Source organism: Ursus maritimus, unplaced genomic scaffold (assembly GCF_017311325.1).
Source record: "Ursus maritimus isolate PB19 unplaced genomic scaffold, ASM1731132v1 scaffold_20, whole genome shotgun sequence".
In the NCBI taxonomy this organism is placed as follows: Eukaryota; Metazoa; Chordata; class Mammalia; order Carnivora; family Ursidae; genus Ursus; species Ursus maritimus.
Genome location: NW_024424453.1, coordinates 50,444,754 through 50,458,798, shown reverse-complemented (window position 1 = coordinate 50,458,798; position 14,045 = coordinate 50,444,754). Strand labels below are relative to the sequence as shown.

General features: G+C 41.0%; 1 protein-coding gene across 1 annotated transcript in view; it reads right to left on the bottom strand.

Annotated features, from left to right (window-relative positions):
• The window catches only part of SCN10A (sodium voltage-gated channel alpha subunit 10), a 103,597-nt gene that overhangs the window by 65,550 nt on the left and 24,002 nt on the right, over positions 1-14,045 (bottom strand). Inside the window, 4 exon segments of the mRNA XM_008710144.2 lie at positions 225-291; positions 698-889; positions 2,962-3,053; positions 3,624-3,752. Coding sequence (XP_008708366.2) covers positions 225-291; positions 698-889; positions 2,962-3,053; positions 3,624-3,752 — 480 coding nt within the window.

Here is a 14,045-nt window from a genome sequence, read left to right as displayed (position 1 = left end):
AATAAATGGCTGGTCTTTAAGCCACAAAATCTTGGGTCTGTTTGTTACATAGCAAAAGCTAACTCCTACACTCCCTCCCCATGAGCCTGGGATGACAAAAGCCATGACTTATTCATTTCTACATCATCCTTGGGGTCTGCAAACCAGTATCTTTCCAGAAAATGATAATGACAAAGAGAGAGGACTGCTGGGCATTGATGCTTTATCATGGGTTGGGCACTCACCCTGCATCAGATCCATTGCCACACAGTAAGGGATCTGAAGTGCCCGGTTTATTATAGTAGAAATCTGCAGGAGAAAGGAAGAAATGAAAGCCATGAATATAGTTCTGAACCCTCTAGCTCAAGCCTTATATGGTGGAGGCAACACCTCCTAAGTTTTCTTCCTGAGCAAGGTGTGTTCCCTTGGCTATGTGCTCTCAGTAGGCATGCTGGGACATTTGGAAGGGGTAAAATCCCATCTGGGAAGAGAAAAGCTGAGCAGTAACTTCAGCTCTGAGCCTCCCCCAGCAGAATGATTTGCCCCTAGATTCATAGCTCATTTCCTTGTAAAAAGAACATTGGACAACAGAAAATGGGGACCCAAAAGTAAAACAGCTCAGGAAAGAGGAATCAAAATATATTTATATATAGGTATACAGGGGCTTCACAATCCTTGCCAACCAGACCTTTGTCCCTATGGCAGAAATTCCACTCTTGTTTTCCATAAGAGGAGTAATTGCCCGTCTCGTTGAGAGCTGCACAATTCTTGACACACTTGTTCTTGAGGTTGCCCTTGAAGAGCTGTAAGCCCACCAGGGCAAAGACACTCAAGCAGAAGACAGTTAGGATAGTCACATCTGCCAGTTTCCTCACCGAGTGGATCAGAGCTCCCACAATGACCTTCAGTCCTGCAGGAAGATAACAACAATACTCCCACATGGATGAAGTACCACAATAGAGCACACACATGTGCCTGGCATGTCTGCATCTTAACCATCCTATCCTTTCAGTACACGTAGGTGTGAGGTACTTTACAAACTTTAGGACAATTCCAAGTGCGGTTCCCCATTTGAACCTTGCAATAACCCTAAGTGTGGAGGCAGAGATTTTTGTTCCATTGTAAGGATGAGACAACTGAGACCCAGGTGATGTATTTTTTTATCGTTGTAAAGCTAATAAACTTATGGCAGTAGCAGTTCAATTTAAAAAATAATTGTTGAGTACCTGCTACATTTCAGGCACTATGCTAGATATAAGGCTACTCACTTGATTCTAGTAATTTGACATCTGTTTTTCTACACTCACTTCAGTCCTGGGAGGCAGCTTGAGGATGGAAACACATGGACCTCAGTGTGTGTGTTGAAAGAGAGAGAGAAAGAGAGATATGCAAGGGAGACAGAATGAGACAGAGAAAGAGAGAAACACAAAGACACAGAGAGACAAACGCAGCAATAGAATGAGACCACGAGAGATATTTGGACAAGCACAGCTGGCAGTAGAGTTGGGGGCTCTGCTTGTTTAAGGAGGGAGGATTTGTGGCTGTGGAGAATGATATCAGCTTCTTTCAGAGTGCATATTCATAGGTAGAAGAAAGAGCTCTGAACAGGGAAGCAGTCTGAGACTGGTCCTTGTCTTGTCATTTTGGTTAACAAATAACCTACTGAGTACTAGCTGTGTTGGTCCCTGGGCTGGGAGCTGAGGAGGGGGCTAAGGCAAGGGCATGTTGTGGAGTTAACAACTGAGGGGAAATGCCATTGCATTATTAAGCAGGTTGGCACACATAGGAGCAACTCCTAACTGAAGCCTAGGCTGGGGATGGGATAGGGTGGAATGTGGGGAAGCTGGGAGAGACCAGGGAGTCCCTTGAGAAGGTCAGACCTTAGCAGACCCTGAGGAATGAGTATGAGTTGAATGAAGAGAGGAAGGACTCTTTGGTAGAGAAGCAGCATGGCCAAAGCCTGGGAGATGAGCAAAGACAAGGACTATTTGTAGAACCACAGGCAGATTCTGGAACATGATGCAAGGCAGGTACAGGAATGAGATGAGATTGGTGAGGGAGTCTGGACTGGACAGGTCTTAATAAACAAGACTCAGGGTCTTCCTGGCTGAAAGTAGGTGAGAGAGGTAGCAAGTGGCATCATTAACTCCTTCTTGCTATGGCTCTCTTCATAAGGAAGCTTGTCCAGTGGAAGTTGGCAAAAGCTTTCTAATCCTTCCCTGCAGAGCCAGACATAGGATGGTAGAAAGGACTTCCCCCATGGCTTGAGTGTTTCTGTTTTCCAGATGAGAGCATGGGTTGTCAGGGGTGAGGGAAGGGAGATAATCCATCAAGCCACAAGTTGGAAGCTGTCTCAATGGTTTGCCTGGGCTCTGGCCTCACCATCCTTTCCCTCGACCCAGTGAGGGGTAAGGTGTATCCCTGAGATATTAGTGACAACAGAAGTCTTGAAGGCCCAATAAGATAAGTTCTGGTGGAACACTTTTGTTTCTGAATTCTTTTTAATCAATAATTGCCCAATTCTTTTCTCCTCTGTGAGTCCAAAGACAGGACTGAGGCTCAAGCTTTCAGATATTTGGAAATGGCAAAGACAGTCACTAGAGCTTAGTACTGCCTACTCCCTTCCTCCCTATTTCCAAGTTTATACCTTTAGTTTAGGGTATAAATGAGAACCTCCAACTGGAGGCTTGCCTGAACCCCAGAACAAGAACATAAAACAGGGACATGACCTTCTTGTCATTTATTGATGGTGATGTCATGAGGTATTGTGCACAGAGCCCTGGCCTAAGAATTGGGACACTAGGTCTCCAGGTCACACTTTGCCTAATTAGTGGTGGGGCCTCAGTTTCTTTGTCTTTTAAATGGGGACAATAGTTCATGCCCTGGAACTTTATAGGACTCATGCAAAAATCAAAGTAGGACAATCGGTTGTGTAAACCAGCATATGCTCTATGAAAACATGTAATGGTTAAAGCAGCTCACCTGGGATCACAGAAACTGTCTTTAAAGCTCTGAGAACTCTGAATGTCCGCAGGCCTGAGATCCCTCGGAGATCTGTTGCTTCACCAATGTATCTGTAGGACCAGAAGTTGGTCAGTATCTCTGCAAGGAGAGGGTCCTGGGAATGTATGCAGCATAAATAAGGACAATTTTGGGTAACAAGAGCCTAAGAAGGACCCAGAATAGACACAAAATCTAATGGCACTTCCACCTATAGACTGACACACTGATTTAATTATAGCAATAGCTTTTAAAATGGCTCCTTTGAGAAGATATGTTATGATTCTGAGGGCTCTCTGTACTACATGTATGGATGGGTGTTCAAGTGTGTGGGCTTGGCCAATCAGTCTTCTCAGACACTGGTTCCTCAGGCAAAGACTTTCAGGTCAGGTTTGTGCAAGGCTGAGCCTTGTCTGCTCACTTTGACAGCCTGTTTATCAGCTCAGAGTTGAGGTCTCTGACTTCTACCTGAAGGTATGAGACTAATCCTAAAGTGGCCCTCAATGTAACACTTAAAAGCAGGGAAACCCCAGGCCATGCAGTTTCATATGAGGAAGTTGGATAGAGATGAGGAAACATCCCCAGAGTGTGAGCCACCCAGAAGCCCCATGCAGACATACACATCAGCATGGAGAAATACTCACGCCAGGGTAATGACACTAAAATCCAGCCAGTTCCAAGGATCTCGCAGGTAAGCAAACTCATTTAAACAAAATCCTCTTGCCAGTATCTTTATCAAGGCTTCAAAAGTGTAAATGACAGTGAAGACATACCTAGGAGGGAAGGTGGAAAGGAGTATTAATTGTGCCATAGAGAGAGCTCAGAGGGGAGCTACTAGGATGGCTCCATAGGGAAATGTGCAAAGATCATCAGCAAGGTGGGAAAAGGGAAAAAGTTAGGGTAAGGAGGCAAGACTGGGGAACTCAGAGAAGTCACACAGATGGGGATGGATGTGTGCAGCTGAGAAGGTTGGCAGCATCTTTGGCTTGAAAGGTGGGCAGAGGGCAATGGCAGGTGCAGAACCACCAGAAGGTTCAGAACAAGGATACTCCTGTTCCCTGAGGTGCCCAGAGGGTAGCTGAAGGCTCCTCTCCCAACCTATGGTTGGCTGACATGTGGAAGAGGTAGAGGCCCTGCTATGTCCCTCCTCTCCAAACTTCTTTACTTCCAACTCTCTTTTCTTCTCCCACCATGTTAGGTCTGCAAGTGTTTTTGGACTCAGGAATCCCAGTCTAAGTACCATATAAGGCAGGAAACAACTAGGTGTTATGGAAGAAAAAATGCATATAAATCCATAAACATTTTCTCTGGAGGATGGGTCTTGCCAGAGGAAGTCATCTCAAATAGTCCTTTTAGTCTGCTGGGCACTTTGTGGGTTTGGAGGTGAAGAGATAGATCTAGAGCTGAGGTTGAGAGTAAGGTAGTGTTTCTCAAATGTTCAGAATCCCTCAGTCGTCTACAGCAGGAGTTTGCAAACTCTAGCAAGCATCTGAACCACCTGGAAGGCTTGTTCAAACATAGCTTTCTGTGTTCTATCCCCAGGGTTTCTTATTTAGTAAATCAAGCATAGGGCCTAAGGATGTTCATTTCTAACACATTCCCAGCTGATGCTAATGCTGCTAGCCAGAGGGAACTACCCTTCCAGAACCAAAGGGATTCAGATGCACACACGATTTTGGGTACAGTCAATTTTTTAAATTGTAAAATCATAAACATAAACACTGGTATTAAAAATGGAAAGACTTGATTACATATGGCAGATTGAACATATGTATTTACCTCTACCCTGTCTGAAATCCTTCTTAAATGTTAGTAGGAGGATTTTTCTTTTTCCTTTTTTAAAAAGCATAAACCCACTAGGAGGAAGATAATGGAGAACACAACAGCATTTTGGAACTAGGGGGCAGATGAATGGGTAGTAACTGACAGAGCAGACCCAAGAAAGCTAAAACCTGAGTTGGGAAGTAGAGAATTCCCAGAAGCAAGCCAACTCACATTGCAGGACTGCTTAGGACTTAGAGACACAAAATACCTCTGAAAGTGGGGTTTGGGGAGAGGTTGTCAGGTGGGCTGGATATTGCTTGAAAGTCTTTACAAGTGAGGAACCCATTCAGTGAAGAACTACCTCCTCTGCTCTGGAGATAGATTGGATGTTCATTCTTTCAAGAGTTGAACAAGAGGGAGAGAGAGTTGCATGCTGAAACAGAAGTATAAAGGAGACTTTATACACTGAAAGGCAGGCAAACTTCCCACCCACCTACTCCCTCCTGCCTTTCAGTTAGTTTCTAGAAGCTTGGCTAGTCAGGTTAATAGCCCCAGAAGATGGTGAATGGCTAGGCAATGAACATCAGGAATTGGAAGGATGCTTCTAACACCAAAGACTAAAGCAATCAAACAGGAAAGAAAGAAAAGCAAGAGACAACGCAGGGATCAGAATAAAAGTTAGAAAAAAAAATTATCATGAATATTTTTAGAGAGTTAAGAGATGAGAAGATATGGGATACATAGAACAAGAACAGAAGGCTGTAAAGACTATTCAAAGAATAAAACATAACTTTTGAAAATGAAAATGTGATAGCAAAAGTAAAACATTAATAGAAGAGCTGGAGATAAAGGTCAACAGATCTCACAGGAAGTAGGACCAAAAGAAATGATGAGAATTGGTTTATAAGCATGAAAATTAGAGAGTCAGACCAGTAGATTCAATGCCTGACCAATAGGAGATCTAGAAATAGACAAAGAGACTACAGAAAATTATCAAAGAAATAATTCAAGAAAATTTCTGCAAACTGAAGGATCTAAGTATTCAGTTAGAAACACCCAGAAGTGTTCAGGAAAATGAATGAATGCCAAGCATAACATCACCAAATTTCAGAACATTGTACACAGACAGAAGGCCCTAACTTTTTTTGAGGGAGTGAAAATTCACAGGTTACATTCAGAGGATTAAGAATCCAAATATCTGGTGCCCAGGTGGCTCAGGTGGATAAACGTCTGCCTTCGGCTCAGGTCATGATCCCAGGGTCCTGGGGTCGGGTCTCACATCGGACTCCCTGCTTCTCCCTCTACCCCTCCCCCCTGCTTGTTCTCTTTCTCTCTCTCTCTCCCTCTCTCTCTCACGCTCTTCTCTCTCTCAAATAAATAAATAAAATCTTAAAAAAAAGAATCAAAACATCATCGGATTTCTCAATGGCAACCTTGGGAGGTATCAGACAATAGAACAAATACCTTCAAAATTTTGAGGGAAATAATTTCTAATATAGAATTTCTTCCCCAGATAAACTGTTATGATGAGGGCAAAATAAAGACAATTACAGATATGCCAAGTCTCAGAAAATGTACTTTCCATCTATCCTTCTAAGAAAGTTACCATAGGATACTCCACCCAAATAAGAAAGTAATCAATAAAGAGGAAGATCTGGGGATGCAGGGAAGAGACAAATGGAATCCAAAAGAAAATGGGGAAGGGAAAGTCTCCAGAAAAGAGCTGTGCATCATGCCGTGAGAACACCTAGGCCATATTGAGTCGGGAGATGGAGGACTCCAGGAGTGATTTCCCAAGAAAAATGGAAATTGATAGATAGCCTGATATGTTTGACTATATTGAAGAAATGATTAAACCTTCGGAAAAGAGTTTGGGAACAAATTAGGGTAAAGACATAGAGAACAGAGCAAATGGAGCAATGAAAGCTTTATTAACTCCAGAGAAAGCAAAAAGGAGGATGTAATCAAAGAACACTGCATGACACAGCTGTCATGTCATTTGCTTGGCAATACTATTACGTAATCATGCAATACTATTACGTAATCATGTCTGTAGTCAGATGACGTATGTATCGTCTGAATACCTAACCCAAAATGATAACTACAATACGAAGTGTGAGAGGAATTGTGTGTGGGTACATGCATCTAATTCTTTTTTTTTCCGTTACAGAAAGCCAATAGATAATATCTAAAGTGGAAGAATAAAAAATATAGTACTCTCTCTTATCAGAGAGAGGGAAGTATCAGAATAAAGAGGTAAAAAAAAGGCTGAGAGCACTTGCCTCTGGAAATACAGGATTGGGGGTGAGGAGATGAGAAGCATGAAGCTGTTGTTTTGTTAGAATTTTTGTAGAACTCTGTGACCTTTTAAACCATAAACCTGTGTATCTTACATAAAAGTAAAAATCACATTAAAAAGAAAATAGCAGTAATGTCTTTTCATATCTGCGAGAGGGAAATAGTGTTTGAAATTATTCACGAAGAAATCTATATCTGGCTGGATGGCTGCTTGAGCTGTCAGCTTTCATATCTTGTTGGTTCCCCCCCCCAGCTCTTTATGTTTTCTAAATTAGAAAATCTTAACTCAGAATTATAGGTTGTTGGGAAGCTTTGACGGGTATTTCTGGCTTTTCAGATCAAATGCAGATCCAGAAATTATGAAGAGAGTTCTGAGGACTATTTTCAGTGTTTCACTAGAGGACATGAGTAGAGGCTTAGCACCCCCCAAAGCTGGAGGGTTAAAGGTCTCAACTCGGGGGACAGTAGCTGACAGAGTCACATCCTCTTTCTGGTGGCATTTGGCTCACAAAGTATATCTTCTTGTTCTGTTGCAATATTTGGATGTGATTTTTAATATGCAAAAGACATTCCTGATGGAGCAAGAAAATCACTGGGTATTGAGAAAAAGTCAAACTCTCAGCCATCAAGCCATTTGCCCCACTGTTCAGTTTTAAGAAATCCTGGTGTCTAATCATCAAAAAATCCTGATGTTTAGTCCCCAAAGTCAAAGATCCATACTATTCAAAATCCTGAATGTATCGCTGAGGCACACCATGTGTATTAGCAGAAATGGTAATTTTAAAAGATTCCATTCCTTGTTTTAAAACACTATAAGCCTTTTCTGTTTGCCACTCACAGCAATTCAGTGTGAGAAAGCAGCATTTTATACACACTTTCATCTCAGCCCTGTAGGCTGAGGAGACTCATATGAAGTGGCCACGGTCAGTTTGTATTCACAATATCCACCGTGTCCCTCAAAGGCAATTCAGTGTCTGAAGGCATGCAATCAACCCCCACTGTTTTCCACAAATGAGGTACATAGTGTATTTGGAAGCAACATCTTTCATTTGTATAGTGATGTCTTTCCTTGCTGACCACATGGCTGGAGCTTGTTCAACGTATTTTTTTTTCCTTTCCCGAATGTGGTGAAATATACATAATATAAAATTTACTGCCATCACCATTTGAAGTATGCAGTTCAGTGGCATTAAGTCTATTCACAATATTGTGCAATCATGACCACTATCCATCTCCAGAACTTCTTTATTATCCCAAACAGAAACTCTTAACTCATCGAACAACTCCCCAGTCCTCCCTCCCCTATTCCCTGGCAACCTCAATTCTACTTTCTGCCTCCATGGTACCTATTCTAGGTACCTCATATAAGTGGAATCAGACAAGTCATACAATTTGTCCTTTTGTATCTGCCTAATTTTACTCAGCATAATGTTTTAAGGTCCATCCATGTTGTAACGTGTGTCAGAATCTCATTCATTTTTAATGCTGAATAACATTCCATCGTCCATATAATAGATCTATCACATTTTGTTATCCTTTCAGCTGTTGATGGACATTTGGATTGTTTCCAACTTTTGGCTCTCATGAATAATGCTGCTATGAACCTTGGTGCACAAGCTAATATTCATTTTTAAGTTTACAAGCTAATCTTTAATTAATTAAACCAGAAAACTCTTCTTTTAAAATTAGCTTCATGATAAATAAGACAAAAAGTCATTGAGCACTTCTCTTTCACATGTATGGTGAGTGTATACTGAAAACTGATATATCCATAGTTTTATTAAACTGTAAAATAAAATGTCTGCTTGTTTACATACATAATAGTCATTGATTTTAAATGCCAGTCACATTATAAGAAATCCCATAGTTCCGATGAAACAATTCCACCAATTGTTTCCTGCTTTCTTTCCAATTACAATATTTGTCATTGATTTGGAAGCTGGTTTCATGTCTTACAAGCAAGGGCAAAACTGTACTCATTTTTCCTGTGAGGAGGAATGAGGACACTATAGTTTTCATGTCTTTTCAACCTTTAATATCAAGTTTTGATAATTTGTACTGGAAAGCCTAATTTTGTTTTTGTACTAGAAATAGTCAACTGGTTTAAAAGCGAGGCTGATTAACTTTATTGGAAAATAATATGGAAGTTTTGGTAACTGTATATTATTATTTGATGAAAATGTTATTAGTGGATAATAAACGGGGTGCTAGGACAAAATTTCATCAATCCAATCACATTCAATGATCCATTTTCATTGTAACGCTGCCTGTTTTCTTGTTTTTTTATAATAATTTTTTATTATATTATGTTAGTCACCATACAGTACATCCCTAGTTTTTGATGTAAAATTCCGTGATTCATTACTTGCGTGTAACACCCAGTGCACCATGCAATATGTGCCCTCCTTAATACCCATCACGGGCCTATCCCATCTTGTTTATTTTTTATCTGCCTTTTTGAGATTATCCACATCCATTGTCCACTTGTCTCAGATTCAAGTTTGTATTTATGGCAGTGTCCATTCATTATTTATATTTGTGAACTTATTTCATATTGCAAGGTTTACTTTTCTATTTTCCTCACCATTGTTGTATTTCTGAAAATCACTTTTGAAATGATTCACTTTTTTAAATATGATATTATGCAATGGTAACAATGCAATGGTAACAGTGACAATTGTGACAGTGACAATGCAATGGTAACAGTGACAAATTCAAGTTTAACAAATGTAAACAGGAACTGTTGGGTGACAATAAAGCACATTAGTTACGATAAACTACGCTATCCTAACTTCATGTTAGGATTATTAACTTCATGTTAACCAGTATGAACTGTCAGTCCATGAAACACATACACTGCTTTTAATAACATAAAAAAGCCAGAAATTCTATGAAAATTATGATCAATCTTACATTTCAGATTTTTAAATTATCTATGCATGAAAGGTTTGCATTGCTTTTCCTTCTGTATCTGTCAAATGATTTAGAGGCTACTGAGAGACTAGTGACTGAAAGAGATCCTTGGATAACTTACTGAGAAACATTATAGGGTAGGGAGATACCTGAATTACTATGCAAAACAGAGTGAGAAGAATTTGGAGTTTCCAGGGAACATACAGAAGGAAGACAGTGAGGCAGAGATGTGAAAAAGCAACCCAAAGGGACAATTTATGAGAGAAGATTATAAGTCAGCCTCATTTACCAAGACAGATCAAATGAAATACTGGCAAGTTGCATCCAGCAATGATCAAGCTGGAACTATTAAAACTAGATTGGAAAATTTATTAATGTAACCTACTATATTAACAGATGAAAGACCACATGATAATCTTAATGAAATAGAAATGTTGATAAAAACCAATATCCATTCATAATGAAACTCTTAACAAACCAAGAGTGGAAAGAAATTTCCATAACTTGATAAAGGCTAATTATAAGAATCTTATAGTCATCATGATAATAGTACAAATTAGAAGCATACTCCTTAAAATCAAGAGCAAAAGAAATATGCTCACTATTGTAGCTTTAATTCAGCAATGCGCTGAATGTCTGGCCGGTTCAACAAGATAGGAAAAACAAACAAGTCATATAAGACTCATAAAGAAAGAAACAAGTTCATCATTATTTGCAGATGATATAATTGTTTAAATAGAAAACTCAAGTGAATTTATAGAGAAATGTTGAACTTGGCTCAGGAGTTCAGTGAGGTTACTGGTGCAAAAGCAGTATGTAGACATTAATAACACTAATGTATTTTAGCAATAAAAATAAATACTGAAAGGGTGACCAAAATGATAATGTACCTAGGGATAAGAAATGTAAGAACTTTACATAAGATCCTGTTAAAGAAGAATGTAAAAGAAAGGCCTGTATAAATTGGGAGATATCCCATGATGATGTGAGGGAAGGCTTGATATCATAAATGTGGCAACTCTTCCAGTAGTAACAAATAAATTCAGTAGATTCACAATCAAAGTTTCAGCAGATTTGTAAGAAAAAAGCTTGAAAATATGACCCTTAAATTGATATAGAAAAGTAGAGAAGGAAGAACTGATAATTTTTAAGAGGACAAATAAGGAGGGGTGTTCTCATCAACGGGTCAAATTTTATTACCAAGCATTTAGACCAGTGTGGTGTTGACTGATGGAGTAACAAATCAATGACTGGGAGAAACAGACCTGAGTATGCATGAGAATCTGGTGCATAACAGTTAGTAGAAGGAATCACTCAGGGAACAATGATCCATTAAAAATGCTGTTGGGAAGATTTAAAGGAATAGGGAGGGGGGAAAAGATGGTGGATGAGTAGGGGACCCTTTTTTCAGCTGGTCCTCTGAATTGAGCTGGATATCTACCAGACCATCCTGAACACCCATGAAATCAGCCTGAGACGTAGGAAGATACATCTGGATCTCTACAAATGAACATCTCCAGTGCTGAGTATTGAGGTACGAAGCAGGGAGCCATGAATCCGTGCACAGATATCGGAAGATAAACGGAAGGAGGAGGGAGCCGCCATGCTCGGGCGCCGGGAAGCAGTAGCCACCTGCACTGGGGAGTGGGCCAGACTCGGGGACTGGCACCCAGGAGAAAGCAGACGGAGACCGAGAGCCTGGGAACGTGTGTGGGACCAGACTGAAAACCAGAGCGCTCACTGGAACCGTACTGAAACTGGGAGCTCAGGAGCGTGCATGTGACCAGACTGAAAACCGGAACTCCGGAGTGCACACTCCAACTAGACTGAAACCAAGAGCTCAGGAGCGCACACAACTAGACTAAAAACTGTCGCTCTGGAGAGGGCGTGAACCACACTGAAACAGGGAGCTCAGGAGTACACACGGGAACCAGGGGTGGCTGGTGGTGTTAGAAGCACAAAGGACAGAGACATGCCAGCCCTGGAAGGGAGGGCTGGGAGAGTGGCTGTGGGGCGCAAATCCCAGGACGCTACAGGGTTTTTAGCAGCACCAATGGAAACAGAGTTAAAGTGGTCAGGAGAGCTCAGTGGAGAGCAGACTGCGATCTCTCTGTTCTGAGACAGAGGCTAGGATATGGCCACTGCTGCTCTGACTCTCAGAAGACGCAAAGAAAACCACCGGGGAAAGCCGCCAAAGAACAAAAGCCCAGAAATACTGGTTCACATTGTGCCCATCCCCATCCTCCCTTGCAGGGGACAGGGTAACTCTACCCAAACAGGGTTGCCTGAGTATCAGCATGGCAGGCCCCACCCCCAGAAGGCAGGCTGAAAAATCAAGACGCCCACATCCCTAAGGTCCTATAAAACAAGTGCACACTGCCTGGGTCGCGGTCAATAATTTGTGCTTTGTGCATCCCTACAACTTCTCCTCATCAGAATGATGATGAGGAGAAACCCTCAGCAAAGAAAGGACACAGAGACTGTGGCCTCTGCCACAGAACTGATGGATATGGATATAACCAAATTGTCAGACATGGAGTTCAGAGTAACAATGGTCAAGATGATGTGTAGGCTTGAAAAAAATATGAACGAAAATATTAACGAGAATATAGAATCTCTAAGGGTGGAAATGAGAGTGATCTGGAAGAAATTAAAACTGCTATGAATCAAATGCAGTCTAAACTAGATGTTCTGATGGCCAGGGTAAATGAGGCAGAAGAATAAATTAGTGAATTGGAAGATGGGATGGTAGAAGAGAAAGTAAAAATGGAAACTTGGCTCAAAAAAATCCTATCTCAAGAATGTAGATTACGGGAGATTATTGACTCAATGAAACATTCCAATGTCAGAATCATCGGCATCCCCAAGGGGGTGGAGAAAAAGAGGGGTCTAGAAGAGATATTTGAACAAATTGTAGCTGAGAACTTCCCTAATCTGGCAAAGGAAAGAAGCATTCATGTCCAAGAGGCAGAGAGGACCCCTCCCAAGATCAATGAGAACAGACCTACACCACATCACATCATAGTGCATTTGCAAATATTAGATCCAAGGATACAGTATTGAAAGCAGCCAGGGGGAAGAAAATCCTTACATACAGAGGGAAGAATATCAGAATAACGTCAGACCTGGCAGGCCAGGAAGTGTTGGCAAGGTATTTTCAAAGCTCTAACTGAGAAGAACATGCAGCCAAGGATCCTTTATCCAGCAAGGCTGTCATTCAGAATTGATGGAGAGATAAAGAACTTCCAAGACTGGCAGAAACTAAAGGAATTTGCAACCACCAAGCCAGCCCTAAAAGAAATATTAAGGGGGGTTCCATAAAAGTAAAAAGACCCCAAGAGTGATACAGAACAGAAATTTACAATCTATAGAAACAAAGACTTCACAGGCAACATAACATCATTAAAATCATATCTCTCAATAATCACTCTCAATGTGAATGGCCTAAATGGTCACATAATGCCACAGGATTGCAGATTAGATAAAAAAAAATGACCCATCCATTTGCTGTCTACAGGAGACTCATTTTGAACCTAAAGGTACATCCAGACTGAAAGTGAAGGGTTGGAAAACCATTTTTCATTCCAATGGACCTCAAAAGAAAGCTGGGGTAGCAATTCTCATATCAGACAGATTAGATTTTAAACTAAAGACTGTAGTTAGAGATATAGAAGGACACTATATTATTCTTAAACAATGTATCCAACAAGTGGATATGACAATTAAAAATATCTATGCCCCCAACAGGGGAGCAGCTAGATACACAAGCCAACTCTTAACCAGAATAAAGAGACATATAGATAATAATACATTAATAGTAGGGGACCTCAACACTCCACTCTCAGCAATAGACAGATCACCTAAGCAGAAAATCAACAAAGAGGGGCGCCTGGGTGGCACAGCGGTTAAGCGTCTGCCTTGGGCTCAGGGCGTGATCCTGGCGTTCTGGGATCGAGCCCCACATCAGGCTCCTCCGCTATGAGGCTGCTTCTTCCTCTCCCACTCCCCCTGCTTGTGTTCCCTCTCTTGCTGGCTGTCTCTCTCTGTTGAATAAATAAATAAAATCTAAAAAAAAAAAAAAAAAAAAAAAA